Consider the following 23356-nt stretch of genomic DNA (forward strand, 5'->3'; position numbering starts at 1 on the left):
CTTTCGTAGTGTGTCATGGATCCCCTCTATCGCCCCGAATACCTCCTCCTCCTGCTGGAGCAGGAGGGACTCTCTCTCGAGGACCATACCAGACGGTTTCTCTTCCTAGCTAATGCCACCAGCTACCCGGACCACGCGTTGTCGCCTGAAGATGGTCCTCGGGAGGATTTCGCCGCATTCATAGAGTGGAATCTGGTGAGAAATGGGTCACCTCTCACGGTCGGCCCAATGGAGGATCTCGCCAGGTCCACTCTGGACCCAGAGCCCAGCCTACAATCTCCCCACGGTACGAGGCATAAGCCCGAGCCCACCGATGACGGAGAGCCAGAGAGCAACCCGTCAGACCAGGTGCGAGAGCCGGCGACACTGCCCACCACGAGGGAGCAAAATGTGGAGCGCCAAATGGGTCAAAATGAGGGGGTTTCCAATTCACCTATGCCAGATCCTCTGTTAAGCCCAGGAAGGGCTCCTGATCTTCCGTTAAGCCCAGGACGGGCTCCTGATCCTCCTGTAAGCCCAGGACGGGCTCCTGATCCTCTGTTAAGCCCAGGAAGGGCTCCTGATTCCCCGTTAAGCCCAGGACGGGCTCCTGTTCCCCCGTTAAGCCCAGGACGGGCTCCTGATCCTCCTGTAAGCCCAGGACGGGCTCCTGTTCCCCCGTTAAGCCCAGGACGGGCTCCTGATCCTCCTTTAAGCCCAGGACGGGCTCCTGATCTTCCGTTAAGCCCAGGACGGGCTCCTGAACCCCCGTTAAGCCCAGGACGGGCTCCTGAACCCTCGTTAAGCCCAGGACGGGCTCCTGAACCCCCGTTAAGCCCAGGACGGCTCCTGAACCCCCGTTAAGCCCAGGAAGGGCTCCTGATCTTCCGTTAAGCCCAGGACGGGCTCCTGATCCTCCTTTAAGCCCAGGACGGGCTCCTGATCCCCCGTTAAGCCGAGGACGGGCTCCTGAACCCCCGTTAAGCCCAGGACGGGCTCCTGAACCCCCGTTAAGCCCAGGACGGGCTCCTGAACCCCCGTTAAGCCCAGGACGGGCTCCTGAACCCCCGTTAAGCCCAGGACGGGCTCCTGATCCTCCTTTAAGCCCAGGACGGGCTCCTGATCCTCCTTTAAGCCCAGGACGGGCTCCTGATCCCCCGTTAAGCCGAGGACGGGCTCCTGAACCCCCGTTAAGCTGAGGACGGGCTCCTGAACCCCCGTTAAGCCGAGGACGGGCTCCTGATCCTCCGTTAAGCCGAGGACGGGCTCCTGATCCTCCGTTAAGCCCAGGAAGGGCTCCAGCCCCAGAGCTTACTCCAATGCCTGCTCCTCCAAAATTCCCACCCTCGCACCCACTCCTGCCTCCTCCTCCGCTGTCGTCTGGCTGCCCCTCTGCTCGCCCTCAGCCTACCATCATTGTGGTGCGAGCTCAGCGGGACCGCCATCCTCCAGCGACGCCTTGGTCGGCGTCTCCCTCACCTCCGCCTCCAGCCTCTGAGGCCTGGACTCCGCTTCGGCCCGTTGACCCGTCGGCTCCACCATGGCTCCTAGCTCCTTCCTCTCCGCCATGGCCCGGCAGTCCGCAGGCTCTGCCTGGCTCCCTCGTCCCTCCGGCTCCGCCTTGGTCTGGCGTCGTCCATCCTATGCCTCGGGACTCCACTCCTCCAGCTTCGCCTCATCCCTCCGTCCCTCCGGCTCCGTCAGGCTCCTTCATCCCCTCGGCTACACCTCAGTCCTCGGTCACTCTGGCCTCACCGCGGCCTTCCGGATCCACATCGCCGCGTCAGTCACCAGAGCCATCAGTTCCGCCTAGGACCTCCGGCTCCTCCCCGTCACCCTGGCTCTTCGGCTCTCCGCCTCGGGCTCCTCCTCCACTTGCTCCGTTGCCGTGGGTCGAGTCCCTGGAGTCGGTGACCATTCCTCCTCCATGGCTCCTTCCTCCGTCGGCCCCACCTTGGGCCGTTATGGCTGTGTCCTGGGTCCTGCTGGGTACCTCCTGCTTCAGATCCTTCCTGTCTCCTCCCTGGCTCCTCCCTCCGTCATCTCCTCCCTGGCTCCTTCCTCTGTAGTCCCTGTTTGCTGGCCCCCTCCTGGGAGGCTGTCCTCCACCGGAACCTCCTCCCAAGTTCCCACCCATGCCTCCCTTTGTTGTTTCTACGGTGCCAGGACGCACCTACCGGGAGGGGGGAGTACTGTCACACACCTGGACTCATTTTGTGTGTTTTTGCCCCTGTGACCCAGTTTCTGTCTTCCGTGTTCGGTTTGATTAGTTCCCAGGTGTGTCTATTCTATTTCCCCATGTGTTCCATGTCCCTGTTAATTTAGTCATGCCATCCACCTGTGTTTCCCCATTATCGTTTGTACAAAAGCCTTGTCCTTTCAGTTCTGTTTTGTCGGGTCTACTCGTCTACTTGTTACTTGTCTACTTGTCCTCTTGTTACCTGTTACTTGCCACTTGCCACCTGTTATTTGCTATTTACCTTACCTATGTTTGTTTTAATAAATCCTTGTTTCGTTTATCCCTCGGCTCCGTGTTCCTTCCAGCAGCGTAAGCCGTGACAGTCTGTCTCTCTAAACATCACACTGGTAAATAAACCATAGATGACATGTAGAAAGAATTCATTGAAAGGGGCATGTTTTAGTCCATTTTAGATGGTCTGCACCAACACATGTTTTAGATGTTTTAGGTATTCATCAGACTAAAAGGTTTGATTCAGGAAACACATACGACTGGAACGGCGTGTTGTCATGACTGTCTTTATAATCGATCTACTTTTACTTTTAAAAGTGACACAGTGTGAAATTACGGCCTTCGACAGCACGGGCCCCTGAAATGTTGTAGTATATCTATCGTTTTCACAAAATATCTAAACATTTATCTATCTTAAAATATTAGTTATTACGTGTTTACAAAGTTGTCATGTCCGACGTTTACATTTTTAAGAACATTTGATATAGGTTATCGTTTTTTACATTTTATAACATGTATTTTACCAAACCTTGAGGCCTGAAAATAGGGTTAGCATCAGTCCACATTTCAGCTGTCACCAGATTTCATTTCACCAGAAAATGCAAGTGAGCCGAGATTTCATTACTGAGATAATCTACATGATGTGAAACTAGCTCGCAGTTACATTAGAGTTTTGGGTTTTTAGTCTATGTTGAATAGTGTTTGTTTCTTTTCCACATGTTTAACACCGCATTACTCCATTGTGAAGACATGTACTGTCTAAAGCGTTTTTCACTGTAGTAGTCCAACTCTGAAACCAGACCAAACAAAAATTAACTTGAGCCTTAGTTGTAGCAGAATTAAAATGTTTTCTTTTTATCTTTCCATGATTTGTGCGTGTTGTTCTGAACCACGGTTTCATTTTTAACATCACAATTCATATTGTATTGTCCTGTGTGATTGTAAAGAGTTTTGTGTGTGTGTGTGTGTGTGTGAGTGTAATAAACATACTAGTCAAATCAGGCCATGGGTTATTTTTCAGGCTTCTTACAACATTCATTTCAGTCTTAAGATTTTTTACACACTTGTTTTCCCCGGTACAATCATGATTTGGATTGCACGCCTGCTCTATGACCGCATGCATCAGTTTGATCATTTGTTTTCGGTAATGCTGTTTAAACATAGTGTCTATGTAGTCTGTTACATGACACGCTTCCCCCGGGGTGCAGTCGCACTTCAGCTGATCCTCCGTAGCGGCGCCAGAACTCCAGTTGCAATCCATCTGCTTTTGCGCAGTGTCAGACATCCTTTTCAGAATTTAATTCAAGAGATAAACTTTGTACCCTAATCAATATATAATGTTGTCACCATTTCCCAGAATCAGGACTGACTGTATTAATCCACGACGATCCAGGCCTTGTGCAATTTCAGTTTCAATTTCTGGTTTATGGTTTAGATCCGTCGAAGCCTTATTATTTGAAAATTTAGAGACTGCATCAGTTTCAGACAAATTTGATTGTTGAAGCTGATTCTGTCAGTCCACGTAGATAATGTTTTGATCGACAAGATGTTGCAGTAGCTCCGTCGACCGTGCTGTAAAACCCTTGTTCGCAGATCATAAGAAAACCTGCGATAACTGCAGAGTTTATGAGGTCAGCCGCTCACCGGGGATGAGGACTAGCCAAAGTCACGAGGAAGTAGTGGTGGATCTTCTGTACATTCGAACAAAAAATAAAAATGGGTGGTCTTGTTTCTACGTTTCAAATTTTGCTTGGTTGGTTGTTGAGATGGGGGTGTTGCACTCAAAAGTGGAGGAGGGTGAAGGGGCCTAATTAGGGATATGTTTTGACCGGCGAAGCCTAGCTTATGTCACCAAAGAGAATTCTGTCATTTTCACTGGAAGATATTTTGATTAAAGGTTACGAGGTTTATTAGGATTTTTGTTAAGACACTGGCAATTTGTTTCAAGTAATGGTAATGTATTGTGGCTTGGGAAAACTTAATCCAACAGCCATTTATTAAACATAGAGCAAGGAACACATAGAAGGGTGAGTAAACACAGAAAAAGAAACATTACAACATTATTGTTCAGGTTTGTTATATACACTTATATCTGACTGATCATTCGGTTTTAAAATAAATTTAAATTGACTGAAACAGCTTGTTTATCATTGAAAAATTGTGTTCAACATGGGTATGTCACATTGCTCAAAATATAGATGCTTTTTGCAGCATTCGTAAGGGTTGACCTCAGGAAGAGGCCAGTCACGATCAGACTCATCAGAGTCAAAGTTTGTTTCAAAGTCCTCCCGACGTTTATTTACCAGCATGAGATAATTCTGGTCATGAAGCGTTTTGTTCCAACAGGATGATATGGATATGTCGTCTGGTGGCTTGCTCGCATGGTACCGCATACCAGACGTTGTACCATCCCATTGGAAAATGTACCAGATGTTTTCATCCATATTAAAGTTTCTCCAAATTTGATTGTAGAACTGAGAACCTTTCTTTTGCTCTTCCCTTGATTTTTCCTTGGTGCAAAAGTCAGCTCCTCTCTTATTTCAACAGAACTTCTTGGCGGTGTTACACACATCATTCTTCTAGATGTTTCAGGACTGTTTGGAGCAGCGGCAGCCATTGTAACAGGAGCATGCAAGTCTTCTGTGGTTAACTATATGCCCCTAAACCTTTTTTAAATATCACACTTGGAATGTAGTTAGGAGCCCACAGGTGTGAAACAAACAAGGATGTGACACCTTCAGTAGTCATAAAACATTGGATGCTTTAGCACATTCAGTGAGATTATTTTCTCTTAAACAACTGGTGTTTTCCTTGCGAACAAAGCATTAAAATGATCTTGCTAGTAAATCTAAAGCACACTGTTGCAAGGTAGTTTTGTTTACACCTTAAGTTTATGACGACCACTAATATAATTTAATAATGTACAAATCGGCCGAGAACTATTATTATTATTAATGTGTTAATGTTATATTTAAAAGAAACAGTCTCGATTCAGAGTGTTACATGGATATTTCAAGAAAAATATTTTTAAAGATCCTTGTGCCGCATTCTATATTCACACACACATTACCCAAAACTGTGTTAAATACTTAATTTAATCGAGCAAATTTAAAGAATACTGACGTACATAAACACGGTAAAGCAGAGAACACAAAGAGCTCGCTAACTTTACAGCAGTACTGTTTGCAAAAAAAAAAACAGACACTCACACACACACACACACACACACACAAAACTCTTTACAATCACACAGGACAATACAATATGAATTGTGATGTTAAAAATGAAACCGTGGTTCAGAACAACACGCACAAATCATGGAAAGATAAAAAGAAAACATTTTAATTCTGCTACAACTAAGGCTCAAGCTAATTTTTGTTTGGTCTGGTTTCAGAGTTGGACTACTACAGTGAAAAACGCTTTAGACAGTACATGTCTTCACAATGGAGTAATGCGGTGTTAAACATGTGGAAAAGAAACAAACACTATTCAACATAGACTAAAAACCCAAAACTCTAATGTAACTGCGAGCTAGTTTCACATCATGTAGATTATCTCAGTAATGAAATCTCGGCTCACTTGCATTTTCTGGTGAAATGAAATCTGGTGACAGCTGAAATGTGGACTGATGCTAACCCTATTTTCAGGCCTCAAGGTTTGGTAAAATATATGTTATAAAATGTAAAAAACGATAACCTATATCAAATGTTCTTAAAAATGTAAACGTCGGACATGACAACTTTGTAAACACGTAATAACTAATATTTTAAGATAGATAAATGTTTAGATATTTTGTGAAAACGATAGATATACTACAACATTTCAGGGGCCCGTGCTGTCGAAGGCCGTAATTTCACACTGTGTCGTTTTAAAAGTAAAAGTAGATCGATTATAAAGACAGTCATGACAACACGCCGTTCCAGTCGTATGTGTTTCCTGAATCAAACCTTTTAGTCTGATGAATACCTAAAACATCTAAAACATGTGTTGGTGCAGACCATCTAAAATGGACTAAAACATGCCCCTTTCAATGAATTCTTTCTACATGTCATCTCTGGTTTATTTACCAGTGTGATGTTTAGAGAGACAGACAAAGGAAATAGTTCCTGTGGCATCCTTGACTTTTAATGTCTAACTTTAAGTGTAATAGACGGGTTTGTATTAAGATTAAGTTTTGTATTAACAGTCAGAACAGAGAATGGCAGGACTCATTTTCAAGTTGAGGTAGTGGCTATTATGTGTCTTTGTGACACAGCTAGACCAGAAAAAGCTCTAAAGTGCATCACAATCTCAGTTTAAACACTCTCTTGACAATCATTTAATCATCTTGTACTCTATTTTGTTCATGTTCTTGCCTGTTTGACCAAACTCTGAGAATAGTCTTTATCTAAAAAACAATGAAAAAGATACACGGCTGGTGGGCCAGATCAACATTAAAAGTTTTCACTATAGTTTAGAAGTGAGGATTTCACTATTAGGTATTTGTTATTCTGATACATATTTCTGTTGTGGAAACATATTTCCTGTATAAAAGAGTATGTCTATAACCTATTCAAGGGCATTTAGTGCAATCTTATGGATCTTAAATGTAATCACATTACAACAAGGTGACATAGTCCCTCTAGCAAATCCACCAAAAGTGGACAGAGCAGAAAAATCTCAGCACACGGTAGATGCTAATGCTTATGGCCGAAGGGGAGTACACATAGGCCTACTCTTTAATGTCAAGCGGAAATGTCGAAACAAACGAGTATGACAAATAAAAACGTGAACATCGTCATCAGCTTTATGAACAAGAGCTCTAGATGTAGGGGCAATATTTTTAGGCTGTAGTTATGCTGTAAAAATTCCTATGAACAGGCAGTGTATGTTTGACCACAGTCAGAGAAAACTCTTCATCAGAAAACTGCAAAACAACATGTAAACAGATCAGTCAACGATCTCTGGTAAAAATAAATAAATAAATAAAATAAAATTATACATATTTACAAGTCACACATTGATAATTTTTGTCTTATGTGCTCATTACAGCTAAAATCCTGAAATGCCGTACACACTTTTGCATTTCATAATTCAGTGATTCTTTTAGTCAGTTTTGCTCACAGATAATCCATATGCAAAAGTTATGTTTGAATTTTTCTATAACCATTACAAAAGCGAGAACATTGTAGTTCTCAAATGTGTTTGTATTACAACAGTAGCCCATCTAACAAATCTGGCAGAAGTGGAGAAACAAAGATGTTTAGCACATACACACATTGTAGATGCTTACGTACACCAGAGATGTTGCTTTATTTGAATCATAGAAGATGGCCGTGTTGTGTTTTGTCAAAATAATAAAAAAGTTCGGTCAAATGTTTAATAATTTTTCTTAAATGAATAGGATGTGCTCACCCCGCTCTCTTTCCCACGCGAGAGTTAGCATGAACTTACAGGAGACTTAAAACAAAAACGGCCAAACAAACAAAATGTGAATCGTTTCATCTGCTATCTGAACACGACTAAATCTAACAGAGTAATAAAAATATCATTTACAAATCAACATTTAAAAAAAAATACTTTAACAATTGTATTCTGAATTCTATATACATTGTAAACATTTGTTTTCTTGCTATACTCTCTTTCTTAGTGATTTGGTCGCTTGAATACACGAAAAGTTATGGATAAAATGTATCTCAACAAGAGTGTGGCAACTTTAACATGCTCAAACATAAACGAGTGTGCAGCTTTCAGTGGAACCGCTTGATTTGTTTAGGTTGTAATAGTTTTAAGTGTAAAACAGCTAGACTTCATTTTTCCGTCGATGCTTCATGTGATCACACTTTTTGGACAGACACAAAGTTGCACTAAAAGAAATATCTCGAAGAGAAAAACTGTAACTTAATTTCTTAATTTTCATTTATTCCTATTATGATGACACCGCACAAAGATCACCTAAAAACGTACAGTCCAACAAACAAATTGTGAACGGCCGTCCAAAATCTTGATATGGCTAAATCTTGAGGTGTAAGAAAAATGTCATTTACAAAACATTGTGATTCTTAGATGTGACACACCCTTGACATAATCTGTCGGCATGCAAAAATAGTCATAAATGTTTTAGCACGGCTATTTACACAAATAGTATGAGAACTGTATATTGTGTCACTTGCATAGAAAATTAGTTACCAGTTTATCAGGGTCAAAAGGAAATGATGATAATAGTTGAAACATCCTTAGCTTGTACATTTCTTTCATTTTGAAAATCACAGCTGCTGGTGATTACAGTTTTTTAGTAAACCATTTAACATTACATGATGCCTACAAAATAGTCAAATAGTCAAAAGTATGTTTTCTGTTCTAGGTAAGAACATTTACACAAGGTGTTATAGGCCTGGGTAAATAATTTGAAAATAGTATTTCTGTCGAATGAGAAAAGTTCAGTCGTGCGTTTAAAAAAGTTTTCTGATGTAGAAATTATGTTTCTGTCAAACACATCCAAAGAGTTTTCTACTCATGTGAGAAAAGCAATTGGGTACATAAATTATATGAAGAAGACACAATACTGGTCATCAGGTTATTTAAACATTTTTTAAGACAAAAGACAGTGTGCCTTGCTTTAGTGACACACAATGTGTAATCTTTTAAACATGTTTAAAATGGTAGGTGTAATTATTTTACTGAGTTTAAGTAAAATTTATATTTGTTCATTTACAGTACACATACAATCTACAGGATAGATTATTAAATGAAAACATTTCTTACATAACACAAATTAAAAACAACAAATACGATTTTGCTCATAATTAAAATTTAGTTTACTCAGTTTTACTGTGTGTGTGTGGTTCAGGTATACCCCATGTTATGGGGAACAATGATGGCAATATCCAAAATCCTTGGGGATTGTTTTTGTCCCCGTGAGGAAACAAGTTTATAAATCATACAGAATGAAGTGTTTTTGAAAATCTTAAAATGAACGAAATTTTCTGTAAGGGTTTATATGTAAGGTTGGTGTATGGTGATGCAAAATACAATTTGTACAGTGTAAAAACCATTACGTCTACGGGATGTCCCATAGAACATGGAAACCCAATGTGTGTGTGTGTGTGTGTGTGTGTGTGTGTATGTGTGTGTGTGTGTGTGTGTGTGAGGAATATATATACTGCATACATGGCTGGACTGGCCATTGGGCATACCGGGCATTTGCCCGGTGGGACGACGTGCTTTTTGGGCCGATATCTCATACTCATATTTTTTTTTTTTTTTTTTAAACGGCCCATAAAATTTGTACATCGGCGGCCCATTCGTTTTGTTTTGTTTTGCTTAATTGGCGGCGCTGGGTTTGTGCCGGTGTAATGCATTGGTCAAAGTCAGTGTTAGTTTTTTTTTCTGACAGACCAGCCCATGAAACACGTAGATCAGCGGCCCATTGGCTCTTTTCTTGATTGACACTGGGCTGGCCCAATCACAACTTTAAACGAGTGAGCGAGCGGCAGCAGTGTCAGTGTGTATCTGTAAAAAAAGATGGAGAAGAAACGCAAGGAATGTGCAGATAAATAGCGTGAAAAAATAGAACCAGGCCCTTAAAGCAGACACTGTAAACTGTGTCAAAATATATGTTTTCTGACCTTCATCAGCTCCTGTGGCAGATGATGATAGTGAGGACGGAGGATCAGGAGAGAGATGAGAAAGTGTAGAGCCTGCGATAAGCATAACTACTTTCAAAACACTTAGGCCATGTCATGAGTGTAGATTATTTCCACATCTGCATAGTTGACGATTACCGCAATTCACTAGAAATTTAATAAGAGGCGTTTGTAAACCATGTTTTCCGCCAAAATAAAAGCTTGATGCAGTTTGCGTCAAAATAAAAGATCATGTGCTTATCTCTTTCAAGTATAGAAATTGATACAACTAATTAAGAAAGTTTCCTTTATTTTTTTGTGCATTTGTTTTACAAAATATAGCTATTACTGTCATTGGATTAATATTATAACTATTATTATGTATAGGTGTAATGTAAATAGACACTGTAACTAAAAGAGGTTTGAATTTTTCTTTGTTTAATTTGCACACTGAATATGGGTTGGAGCTTTTAATTTTGAACTCTCAAAGTGCACCAGATTATTGAATTTAACATAAAAATGCACAAAATTTTCTCACGGGGGGGCATGCCCCCGAACCCCCCTAGAAGGACCGAGGACACACCACCATAGTTTTAACAAAAGTCCTGTAAGAAACACTGGTATTGCTATGCCAGAGCTGCTTATAGCTTGTTTTAGGATTCACCGCTGTTGAGTATAGTTCAACTGTATTAATAAATATAACATTTTGACTTATTTCATCTGTTAACTCTCACTCGTTCCTATACTCACTCATTACATGGCATTAGTGGTTTTAATGAATAGGAGTTGGTATGCATATAATTAAGGGCGTGCAAAGATGGTGGTGTTTATGATCATATAGTGGGCCGGTCTGGGCAAAAATGCCCGGGCCGATTTTTTGTCCCAGTCCAGCCCTGACTGTATATACAGTATATGGAAACTGCTGTCTGGGATGTTTGGGAACCCTGGATGTAGACACTGAGATGATTCTGATATGACAACATTTGCATAAGCTTTATTAGAAAAAAAGACCAACATTTACAGACAGTCCATTTATAACAGGATCTGGGCTTCAGTATATGCTTATCAAACTACTGTTTGTATTCAAATTAAAATGATAAAAACGACTTGTATGAGAAAAATGACAGCAATTAAAATCAGGAAGAGTTAGGATCCTTAAAAAGCTGAACAAGCATTTTGACAGACCTCTCTGTCAATCAAACATCAGAAATAATAATTCAATGGTTTTTTTTAACCCAACTGATGCTTTTTGAGACATTAGTTACATTTGTCCTCAAACAGCTTTACGTTTTTTACCCAGCTTTCATTCAGAAATTCCAGTAATTCCTGCAGGGTCTTTTTACTGATCGGTTCATTGTGGTTTTCTTGTCTGTTTGGGGCCCAGTAAGCTTGAGAGACCCACAAACTTGTTCTACTGTTATAGCAGCAGAATGCCGTCCACATGTAAGAGGGAATGTTCACTCTATCGTTTAGTTTGTTTACGCCAGGTAAAGCTCCGGTCAGCACATGGGCTAAAACGTTATCATTATTGTCAAAGCAATGTGTACTCATGCTATCTCTGGTCTCGTTTTCAATGCGATTCCAACCGCCGGCATTAAATTCAATATTCTGTGGTACAATGTTGGTGAGTGTGAATGTAGATTTGGCAGTGAATTCATTAGCTGCGTGACAGCTGGGAAATAAGTGACCACAATTCACTCCATAGCTGTTATTGGTGTAGTCTTCATTGATGGCCTGATTATTATATGGAACAGCCATGCCAACAACACGAGGATCAAGCTGCAGGTGTATTTACAAGAAAGAGAAATAGTTATTAAACACTTAGAGATTTCTAAATTACCTGACTCTGTCAGTTCTGTCATTTATTACTCCCCTATAGTCATTACAAGCCTGTTTGCAGTTATGCTTTAACGTAAAACATAAAATTAGAATTATTTTCCCATATAGCAGCCTTATAACAGTTCCCTCCCATATAATAGTTATCTGACTAAACATTCAAGTGGTTTTCTCAATGTTTCAATCAGAGTTATTCACTAAAATTCAGAATAAGCAGGCATTTATTAACTGATTAAATGTTGCATAAAAAAACTGCATAATTATAGGTGTGTGTGTGTGTGTGTGTGTGTGTGTGTGTGTGTGTGTGTGTGTGTGTGTGTGTGTGTGTGTGTGTGTGTGTGTGTGTGTGTGTGTGTGTGTCTATGGGTTTAGAACATTATAAGGTACATAATGACCTTTTTCAGTTTGGGGTGAACTATTCTTTTAAAATACTAAGATGATAGACTAGAAGTAAAAATAGCACCTAATAGCAGATGAATAAACTATAACGTAAGACTTATAAAGAAAAAGAAAAGAGGTGAGGAATGACTCATAAAACACTTGATGCACAATAACAGCAGACAAATTAGGCACCATAAAACAAGCTGTGAAAACCATCACCTGCGGCTCGATCATCCATCGAATCCTTGGTCTTCTGAAATCTCCGTTTCCAGTGTATTTGTACGCAGAGAAAACAGGAATCCTGCTCTCTGTGTCGTAGAGAGTTGCATACCTATATCCTGAACCAGCACCGGTGAAATTGTATTTTTGACAGATTTTTTTGTAGCGAGCATGCTCAGAGTTCGGATCCAGGATGCCAGGAATCACCGGAGCCTGTTCTTTAAAGAAAAACTCACTACATGTATTGAAATTTTGTACAACTTCAGACCTGCCGGCTGGACAGCTCAACACCAGCAGCACAGCGATAAACAGCCACATGTTCACAGAACTAATAACTAGCATAGAAATGCAAACACAAGTTCCCCAGAAGTCTCGCAGATGAAATGGCCTTACCTCCTGCGCACTTAAATAGTTCAGCAGCTGTGATGGTGATGTTTAACACAGATGTACACACATTCAATCCTGTGAACCCACAAACCTAAAAACAGAGCTTGAGTGTTGTTGTCATTCACACATCATCTATTCCACTACAAACCTGCAACACATTTATACCACATTTGGAGTTATACTTACAATTCACCCAAAGTGCAGAGTTTCAGTTTGACTGTCTTTAGTGACCTAATCTGTTTGTTTCACAGCTATTTCTATATATTGTCTATATGTGACCCTGGAGCACAAAAGCAGTGTTAAGTCTCTTGGGGATTTTTGTAGCATTAGTCAAAAATACATTGTATGGGTCAAAATTATCTATTTTTTTATGCCAAAAATCTGAATATTAAGTAAAGATCATGTTCCATGAAGATATTTTGTACATTTCCTACTGTAAAAATATGAAAACTTAATTTTTGATTATTAATATGCATTGCTAAGAATGTCATTTTTATTTTATTTTTTACACCCTCAGATTCCAGATTTTCAAATAGTTTGATAAAGAACAAGCCATACATCAATGGAAAGATGATTTATTCAGCTTTCAAATCTCAATTTTGAAAAATTGACCCTTATTACTGGTTTGTGTGGTCCAGGGTCACATATAGATCATTTATACTGTCAACTAAAATGTTTTTGCCTGTAGATATAGTTATAACTACATTAGAAGTATATGGTTTATTGGTATGCCTATGCAAATAAAATGGGGCAATAATGTCTCAGCTCCTTTCGGGGTTAACAATGGTGTTAGACAAGGAGAGATTTTGACCCCAGTTCTTTCTTTATATTGATGATTTGTGTAAATGTTTGAAGGCCTTGGATTATATTTTAGTGAATCATGTTATGTATGCAGATGATTTTGTGATGTTAGTAATGCTGGTCTTCAGCATCCTCTCACTCACTATATGTTCTGTGTTTGGACTCAAAGCATGATTTTATATATAATACAAGTAAGAGAGTGTAGTTATGATCTGCAGATCAAAAGAGGATCAGTGTTTAAATTAAATATCTGATAATGATCTTAATGTGTGAAAATATATGAATATTTTTTTTCTCACTTATGTTTCTCACTTTTGGGAAGTCGTGGCCTAATGGTTAGAGAGTCGGACTCCCAATCGAAAGGTTGTGAGTTCGAGTCCCGGGCCGGCAGGAATTGTGGGTAGGGGGAGTGCATGTACAGTTCTCTCTCCACCTTCAATACCACGACTTAGGTGCCCTTGAGCAAGGCTCCCCCCAACTGCTCCCCGGGCGCCGCAGCATAAATGGCTGCCCACTGCTCCGGGTGTGTGCTCACAGTGTGTGTGTGTGTTCACTGCTCTGTGTGTGTGCATTTCGGATGGGTTAAATGCAGAGCACAAATTCTGAGTATGGGTCACCATACTTGGCTGAATGTCACTTCACTGTATAGTTCACACACATGCAATAAGTCAATGAGACGAGTCCCATGTGCCAATATTAGCAAGTGCAAGCTTTATTAAATAGAAAAAATCATGGACACACTAATGAAAAAAGCATTTGCTGGAATCATTTTTAAAATAATATTTTTTCCTAGTTATCGGGAAGAGCAATACTCAGAATCACTTTGACAAAAAGTCTCATTGTACAGACAGAATAAATGATCATGCAAAGCTGTGATTCTGCTAAGGAAAGCTGTTCTCTGTTTGCAAATTAAAATTACATACAGTCATTGTAAAATAACTTTACTTGTTTCCCCCATTTTTTATTTAAGAATGTTTGTAACTGTTCCAGGCTCTTAGGACGAGTGTCCATATCATTATTAATTTTGTTCTCTGCCCAGTCAGCTTTGGAGAGCCATGAGTTTCCTGAACTGTTATAGCAGCAAAATGCCATCCACTTGTGAGAGGGAATATTCACTCTTTTATTCAGTGTATTAGAGCCAGGCAGAGCTCCAGTCAACACGTAGGCTAAGATCTCATTGTTGTTCTTCTCGTCACGACAGAATTCATCCATGATGACTTTAATTTTTTGTTCTTTGTGAATCCAAATGCCTGTCTCTAAGTTTCTCTTCTGTGGAATGCTGTTGGTGAGTGTGAATGTAGACTCGGCAGTTTCTCTATCAGCTGCATAAAGGACTGGAAATAAGTGACCACAACTAACGTTTTGCGTGTTATTGTAGTAGTCTCCAGTGGTAGCCTGATTGACGAATGGCTCATGCATCCAATAACCCTCAGGTTCAAGCTTAATAAAAGAAACACAGTCAACTGAACAACAAAAATAATGAAATAAGAGAATAAAATGAAGAAGTAAAACAACCATTCTGCTTTACAACCTCTAGCAAATATATGAAGCATTCCATGCCACATTTGAGTCATTGTAAGAAATATTACCTGCGATTCGATCATCCAGGGAATCTTAGTCAGTTTCTTGTATTTTTGTGTTCCGGTGTATTTATAAGCTGAGAAAACAGGGATCCTCCCCTTTGTGTTGTAGAGGGTCGCATATTTTACACTCTGCTCATATCGTTGACATATTGTTTTATAATTATTGTCCTGTGCAGCTGAATCCTTCAGAATGCCAGGTATAACCGGAGGCGTTTGACGGAAAAAAAAGTCACCGCATTTACTGAATTTATCTACAAGTTCAGATGAGATGCATGAAAAAGCCAGAAGCAGCAGCAGCACAGAGACACTCGTGATAAACAGCTTCATCTTCTCTTCATACGAGAATGTGCTCAGATCCCTCAACTCAGAATGAGTCTCTGCTGGGACTTAAATGCTCCTCTCTAACACACGTAGATCGTTCTGCAGCAGGAACAATGTTCTTTACCCCTCCTTCACCCACACACTCACACATCTAATTCTGTACACTCGAGCAGGTCACACTTTCTGAGAATTGGCAAATATAATTTTAAGTGTTACATTTTCTTTAACACCTTTTGACCTGTGAAATGGCATCTGGTCTTCTTGTTTCTCATCTGTTTTTTTTTGTTTGTTTGTTTTTTCATTATTATTGTTCACCATTATTATTTTTTTTTTTTATTAAAATACATCTAAGATATAATACAACACTTATCAAAACATTACAGTTTTTAAATATTTTTTTTATTTGCACCAAGGCTTCATTTATAGTATACTTTAAAACAGTAATATTGTGAAATATTATTACAGTTTAAAATAACTATTTTGTATTTGAATATCTATTAAACTGTAATTTATTTCTGTAATGTGCAGCTGTATTTTCAGCATCATTACTCCAGTCTTCAGTGTTACATGATCTTCAGAAATCTTTCTAATATGCTGATTAATAAATGCAGCCTTAGTAAGCAGAAGAGACTTCATTAAAATTATTTAAAATCATAATGTTTCCAAACTTTTGTCAAGCAATGTATCAGATGAAAAGCTTATTTTAGTCAGGCAACATTTCATATTTTCAGAAAATAAAGTAAATAAAATCTCCTCTTAGAGCTTTCTAGCTACAACCACCAAACTTAGGTCAGACTGATCTGAATCTGGTTGCTTTATCTTTTCTAACAGATCCGTTTTCATTAAATGGATGATCTAATTTATAATAAGTCCCATAGACTTTCATTGAGTTTACCCAAAAAAAAAAAAAACATTGTCATTAATTACTGACCCTTGTGTTGTTCTAAACCTGTGAGACCTCCTTTCATACACATACAACACATATTAAGATATTTTTGATGAAATCCGAGAGCTTTGTGACCCTGCATAGACAGCAAGGGAACTATCACATTCAAGGCCCAGAAAGGCAGTAAAGACATCATTAAAACAGTCCAGCAACACAAGCAATGTGTTAAATCAAGCTTGCAACATGGTAAAACATGCTAGCAACATTATCATTTTGGGGTGAACTATTCTTTTAAAACAGATGATAGACTGGAAGTAAAAATAGCACTTAATGGCAGATGAATAAACTGTAAAGTAAGACTTATAAAGAAAAAGAAAAGAGGTGAGGAATGACTCATAAAACACTTGATGCACAATAACAGCAGACAAATGAGTCAACATAAAAAAAGCTGTGAAAACAATCACCTGCGGCTCGATCATCCATCGAATCCTTGGTCTTCTGAAATTTCCTTTTCCAGTGTATTTGTACGCAGAGAAAACAGGAATCCTGCTTTCTGTGTCATAAAGGGTTGCATGCTTATCCTGAACCAGCACAGATTTTTTTTGTAGCGAGCATGCTCAGAGTTCAGATTCAGGATGCCTGGAATCACTGGAGCCTGTTCTCTAAAGAAAAAACTCGCTACATTTATTAAATTTTTGTACAACTTCAGACCAGCTGAATGGACAGCTCAACACCAGCAGCACAGTGGGGCAATAAAAATGGGGCAATAATGTTTCAGCTCCTTTCGGGGTTAACAATGGTGTTAGACAAGGAAGGATTTTGACCCCAGTTCTTTCTTTATATTGATGATTTGTGTAAATGTTTGTGTAAAAGCCCTTGGATTATATTTTAGTGAATCATGTTATGTATGCAGATGATCTTGTGATGTTAATTCCTAGTAATGCTGGTCTTCAGCATCCTCTCACTCAATATATGTTCTGTGTTTGGACTCAAAGCATGATTTTATACAGTATGTAATGCAAGTAAGAGAGTTGAAATTGCATTCTTTCCTATTATATATGAGGCGAAAAACAGTATGCGACCAAGAAGTATGTCAGAATTCATAGTACTCATAAAAGAGTAGGCACAAAGTACCAGGATGACCTACTACTTGTGGCATGATACTGAAGTGTGCATATGATGGACACTTTACTGCTCCATGAGGACACAGAAGAGGATGTCTGAATGATAGTGATTATGGTAAGTCACGTGACAATGACAACATGGTGAATGTAGTACGTACAGATTACAGAGTATGCAATTTCGGACACAGCCATGGTCTTCTCACCACCTTACCTTACAGTAATAGCCATGTAACCAGGCCCCAAAAGCTCCTGGCAATTGTTTAAAGTATGACCAATAAGATTTTTCCTCATTTTCTTTGTCATCACTATCTGCTTCTGGAGGCTGACTTCCATCCATATTTAAAAGATCCAAACAGCAACTGTTAAACAGTATGTTGTCTTTATTATACTTGCACTTTAGAAATCCTGCATTTTCTTGAGAGCCCAATCACCTTAGTGGTACAAAACGAGCCAATGGTACACAAAGTACCTTGGTCTGCGGGATTTGCATCGCGAGCTCCGCCCTGCAGAGTGGGTATATAAGGAGCAACGAGAGCAACTCACATTCAAGCTTTCGCTTCAGAGCCGAGCACATCGCGTGCTGCTTTCACCGGAGTGCTACAAGCAAGAGCTGGTGTTGGTGTGACGGCGCGATTCAGCGGCTCGTCTGGGTTTCCTGCGACAGCTCCCGCAGCAAGCTGAGACTGCGTTCGTGGATGGCTCATGTTCTCATTGCAGGGACATGACCATCTCGGCGTTGAGATCAAGACTCGATTACCTTAAAAGGTATAGAGTCCCCTCTGCCACACCCCGTTCTAGCTCTTCTCGTAAGAGGGCTACTTCGGCTGGTGGCCAGGGTGATCTGAGGGTTACTGTGTGGGCTTTCCCGACGAGCCAATCTCCTCGGGCCACACCCCCCCTCACATACGCCGCAGCCGGTTGAGTTTCCAGATGAGTTTGCTGGACCCTCTCAGGCTCCTGACATCTCATTTGGGGCTCGCGAAGAGGATCGCCACATCACAAGGCGGGCTTGAGTCCTCGGGAGATGAGGATTCGGCTGCGTTGCCTCCCTCGGGAGTGCCAGCGTTGTCCGAGTCCGATCCCGAGCTGATGGACTCGCTTTCCCTGGCAGCGGAGAGCATCGGGCTTGAGTGGAATCCTCCGCCCTGTCCCGAGCACTCGAGGCTGGATGATTGGTTCCTGGGGGCTGCTCATGCGGATCGCCAGCACCCCCCTCTGGTTCCTTTCTTCCCGGAAGTGCACCAGGAAGTAACCAGTTCATGGAAGGCACCTTTAACTGCCCGAAACCGTTCTGGTACTTCCTCCGCCTTCACTGCCCTCGATGGTGGGGCGGCCAAGGGGTATGCTGGGATTCCCCCGGTGGAGCGTTCTGTTGCGATGCAACTGTGTCCACAGAGCACCTCCGCTTGGCGTGGCAGTCCCAAGCTGCCCTCCAAGGCCTGTAAGTTCTCATCCACGCTTGTGGCCAAGGCTTACAGAGCTGTGGTCCAGGCCGCTTCTGCCCTGCATGCCATGGCCTCACTTCAGGTCTATCAGGCCAAGCTGCTCCGGCAGCTGCACCAGGGCAGTGCTGACACAGGGGTTTTGCAGGAGGCGCGCACTGCTACCGACCTCGACCTCAGGGCGGCGAAGGTTACTGTGCGCTCCTTGGGTCAGGTGATGTCCACTTTGGTAGTCCAGGAGCACCACCTATGGCTGAACCTGGCAGACATGAGGGAGCCTGATCGGGCTCAGCTCCTCAACTCCCCGGTCTACCAGGATGGCCTCTTCGGCGACGCAGTAGAGAGCTTTGCCCAGCACTTCTCTGCTGCCCAGAAGCAGTCTGAGGCCATCAGACACATCCTGCCCCGGCGGCCCACTGCTGCCTCCACCCCGCCGCCGGAGCAGCCGCCTCAGCCTGCTCGTCACCGAGGGTGCCCCCTTGCGGCCTCCTCCACTCCCACTCGGCCACAGCAGCAGCCTTCACCCCAGCCGCAGCGAGGAGATGGCCGCAGAAGGGCGGCGCAACCCGTCTCTGCCCAAACGCCAGGTAAAGCGGCGTTCCTGAGACGGGTGACCCGGAGTTGGAGACGTCAGCTCGTCAGGAGATGGTAGCAGGACCACTCCTTCCCCCGGAGGAGGGCCGGGGGAGAATCCTTTGTTCTCGTTTTCTTTTTGTTCTGCCACTGGCTCTGTGGCCGGTGGTACCCAAACCTTCACTAAAAGAGCTGTTTCCTCTACCTCCAGGTCCCAAGAGGCCACGAACGACAGTTGGCGACGTGCTTCCTCGCCGCTCTCGTTCTCCTCTCCCCTTGCCAGTTTCCATGCAAAGCCGGCTCGAGAACGCTTCGCCTTCTCAAGCCCTCTTTGCTACTTGGAGTCAGACGAGTGCCCGCACTCCGCCCCCGCTAAGGGACGCTATGCCTCCCATGCCGGGGCTGTCTGCTCCACCATGCTGCCCCACTGTGGGTACGCCTGTAGTCCCCTTGACCCCAATGGTTCGGTTTCTGGGAGCCTGGCTAGAGCTCCCCAGGCCTTCCCGCTGGCTCATCCGGACGCTCAGGCTCGGCTACGCGATTCAGTTCGCCCGGCGTCCCCCCAGGTTTCCTGGTGTCCACGCGACGATGATGGGCAAAGATGCCCCTGTCATGCGCGCAGACAGACCCTGCTGGCAAAGGGTGCGATAGAGCCGGTCCCTCCAGCCGACATGAAGTCCGGCTTTTACAGCCCTTACTTCATAGTACCCAATAAGACAGGTAGGTTACGGCCAATCCTGGACTTGCGTGCCTTGAACCGAGCTCTGCACAGACTCCCGTTCAAGATGCTAACGCCCAAGCACATTTTCGAATGCATTCGTCCGATGGATTGGTTTGCAGCGATTGACCTGAAGGACGCGTACTTTCATGTCTCCATTCTTCTTCGACACAGACCGTTTCTTCGGTCTGCTTTCGAGGGGCAGGCATATCAGTACAAGGTTCACCCATTCGGGTTGGCCCTGTCTCCCTGCATCTTTATGAAGGTTGCGGAGGGAGCCCTGGCTACTCTCAGGGAACAAGGTGTCCGTATCCTCAACTACCTCGACGACTGGCTGATCCTAGCTCACTCTCGAGAGTGGTTGTGCGAACAAAGGGATCTGGTGCTCAGACACCTCGCCTGACTGGGTCTTCAGGTCAACTGGGAAAAGAGCAAGATCTCCCCTGTGCAGAGGATCTCTTTTCTCTGTATGGAAATAGACTCAGTCGCCATGTTCGCGTGGCTTACGAACGAGCGCGTGCAGTCACTGCTGAATTGCCTGAGACAATTCAAGGGCAAGAGAGCGATTCCACTGAAACTGTTTCAGAGGCTCCTGGGGCATATGGCGTCCGCGGGGGCGGTCAGACCCCTTAAGCACTGGCTTCACGACCGAGTTCCGAGATGGGCATGGCAACAGGGCACGCTCTGAGTGACCATCACTCCGACCTGCCACCGAAAATTCACCCCGTGGTTGGACCCCTCGTTTCTACCGGCCGGCGTGCCCCTAGAACCAGTGTCCAGAAGGCTGTCCATGTTGTTGTGTCAATAGATGCCTCTGCCACAGGCTGGGGTGCCATGTGCAATGGGCATGCTGCGTCGGGCTCCTGGACAGGACCCCGACTTCAGTGGCATGTCAATTGCCTCGAGTTGCTAGCAGTATGGCTTGCTCCGCACCGCTTCAGGGCCCTGCTGAAGGACAAGCACGTTCTGGTCCGTACGGACAACACTGCGACTGTAGCGTACATCAACCGTCAGGGTGGTCTACGCTCCGCCGCATGTCGCAACTCGCTCACCATCTCCTCTTGTGGAGTCACAAGCATCTGAGGTCGCTTCGTGCCATTCACATTCCGGGCAGGCTCAATCGTGCAGCCGACGAGCTCTCACGGCAGCAGTCTCGCCCCAGGGAATGGAGACTCCACCCCCAGTTGGTTCAGCTGATTTGGGAACGCTTCGGAGACGCTCAGGTAGACCTGTTTGCCTCTCCAGAAAATTCCCACTGCCAGTTGTTTTACTCCCTGACCGAGGGCACTCTCGGCACGGACGCCCTGGCATACAGCTGGCCGCTGGGCTCGCGCCAGTATGCGTTTCCCCCAGTGAGCCTTCTTGCATAGATGTTGTGCAAGATCAGGTAGGACGAGGAGCAGGTCCTCATGGTTGCGCTTTCTGGCCCGGCCGGACCTGGTTCCCCGAACTTGTACTCCTCGCGATAGCCCCTCCCTGGCCAATTCCTCTGAGGAAGGACCTTCTTTCTCAGAGACGGGGCACCCTCTGGCACCCACGTCCCGGTCTGTGGAACCTACATGTGTGTGTTCTGGACGGGTCACGGAAGGTTTAGGTACCTTGCCACCACAGGTGGTAGCTACCATCACTTCAGCTAGAGCTGTGTCCAACAGACACGCCTATGCTTTGAAGTGGAGCCTCTTCGTGACTTGGTGTTCTTCACGGCGTGAGGACCCCTGGAAATGTCCGATTGGGTCAGTGCTTTCCTTTCTTCAGGAGGGGTTGGAACGAAGGCTGTCTCCTTCCACCCTCAAGGTCTATGTGGCCGCCATTTCGGCTCACCATGACCCTGTTGAAGGTAAGTCTCTTGGGAGGCATGATCTGATCATCAGGTTCCTGAGAGGAGCAAGGAGGCTCAATCCGCCTCGCCCTCAGCAAGTCCCTTCTTGTGACCTCGCAGTGGTTCTATCGGCACTGCAGAGGGCTCCCTTCGAACCCTTGCTCTCAGTAGAGCTAAAGTTTTTATCTTTGAAAACTGCGCTCCTGACGGCTTTGGCTTCGGTGAAGAGGGTCGGGGACCTGCAGGCATTTTCAGTTGACGAAGCGTGCCTGGAATTCGGGCCGACTGACTCTCACGCTATCTTGAGACCCCGGCCTGGGTACGTGCCCAAAGTTCCCACCACTCCTTTTAGGGATCAGGTGGGAACTTGCAAGCGCTGCCCATGGAGGAGGCAGACCCAGCCCTGGTGCTGCTCTGTCCAGTACGTGCGCTCCACACCTACGTGGACAGAACTCAGTGCCTTTGGACCTCAGACCAGCTATTTGTCTGTTACGGAGGCCAGCAGAAGGGAAAGGCTGTCTCCAAGCAGATGTCTTTAAGATGTTTAGGATTTAGATTGTATGTAAAAATTATGTCTTACAGATGCCTTTCAGATGTTTGTTCACAGCAGATGCTTTCTAGATGAAGCGATCTTTAACAGACATCTTGCAGATGTACATGTGCTATTCTAAATCCTAAACATCTTAAAGACATCTTCTAAATGTCTATATGACTACTGATAGGAAACGTCCTACAGACGTTATCATGTCTCTGCACACTGCAGCGTTGTGAAGTGGTTAATCAATATTGGGAGAAGTTAGAGATTGTAAATTCTGAATGCTTATATCAGTACAAATTTTGTTATCGTTTTGAAGCTGATCTGGAGGCCTTGCAACTTTGTAGAGCTGTACTGATGACAATGTCATGCACAAGAAACATGTCAGACTACATGTTGCTACCCCACCATTTACCGCTTGCCATCTTTAACAATGTGCATGCTGTCATTGATACAGCAGGACTAGACAAAATGTGCCATAAGGGTCCGTGAATATTTTGGTCATTTGATTTTCTATTTAAAAATAAATAAAGATAAATGAGAAGCGGTTTGATTTTCGTTTTTTCGTTTTGTTTAAGAAACGCAAAACGAAAATTTAGCTGCATTTTTCGTATTTTTGTTTGTGGGTAAAAAATGAGATTATGCTTTAATATTTGTTTGAATGTGTGGGCGGCGCTG

At 43.4% G+C, this 23356-nt stretch overlaps 2 protein-coding genes across 2 annotated transcripts; both read right to left on the reverse strand.

Annotated features, from left to right (window-relative positions):
• Positions 1 to 11253: 11253 nt before the first annotated feature.
• On the reverse strand, positions 11254 to 12922 carry LOC132104612 (endonuclease domain-containing 1 protein-like). The gene is made up of 2 exons (XM_059510172.1): positions 12490 to 12922; positions 11254 to 11832 (listed from the first exon to the last, which is right to left on the reverse strand). The coding sequence occupies exons 1-2, from the start codon at positions 12829 to 12831 to the stop codon at positions 11311 to 11313; spliced, it is 864 nt and encodes a 287-aa protein (XP_059366155.1). The 5' UTR covers positions 12832 to 12922; the 3' UTR covers positions 11254 to 11310.
• Positions 12923 to 14421: 1499 nt separating this feature from the next.
• LOC132104613 (endonuclease domain-containing 1 protein-like) lies at positions 14422 to 15706 on the reverse strand. The gene is made up of 2 exons (XM_059510173.1): positions 15267 to 15706; positions 14422 to 15117 (listed from the first exon to the last, which is right to left on the reverse strand). Exons 1-2 carry the CDS (start codon positions 15585 to 15587, stop codon positions 14593 to 14595), a joined length of 846 nt encoding a protein of 281 aa, XP_059366156.1. The 5' UTR covers positions 15588 to 15706; the 3' UTR covers positions 14422 to 14592.
• Between the last annotated feature and the right edge of the window lie 7650 nt (positions 15707 to 23356).

The sequence above is a fragment of the Carassius carassius genome, chromosome 25 (assembly GCF_963082965.1).
Source record: "Carassius carassius chromosome 25, fCarCar2.1, whole genome shotgun sequence".
Taxonomy (NCBI): Eukaryota; Metazoa; Chordata; class Actinopteri; order Cypriniformes; family Cyprinidae; genus Carassius; species Carassius carassius.

What these genes read in the sequence shown, in the direction of transcription:
- LOC132104612 (XM_059510172.1), bottom strand. Translation starts at nt 12,831, where the DNA reads ATGCTAGTTATTAGTTCTGTGAACATGTGGCTGTTTATCGCTGTGCTG. An exon ending in GATGGATGATCGAGCCGCAG is followed by an intron (nt 11,833 to 12,489) that starts GTGATGGTTTTC and finishes ATACACCTGCAG; the next exon opens with CTTGATCCTCGTGTTGTTGG.
- LOC132104613 (XM_059510173.1), bottom strand. Translation starts at nt 15,587, where the DNA reads ATGAAGCTGTTTATCACGAGTGTCTCTGTGCTGCTGCTGCTTCTGGCT. An exon ending in CCTGGATGATCGAATCGCAG is followed by an intron (nt 15,118 to 15,266) that starts GTAATATTTCTT and finishes TCTTTTATTAAG; the next exon opens with CTTGAACCTGAGGGTTATTG.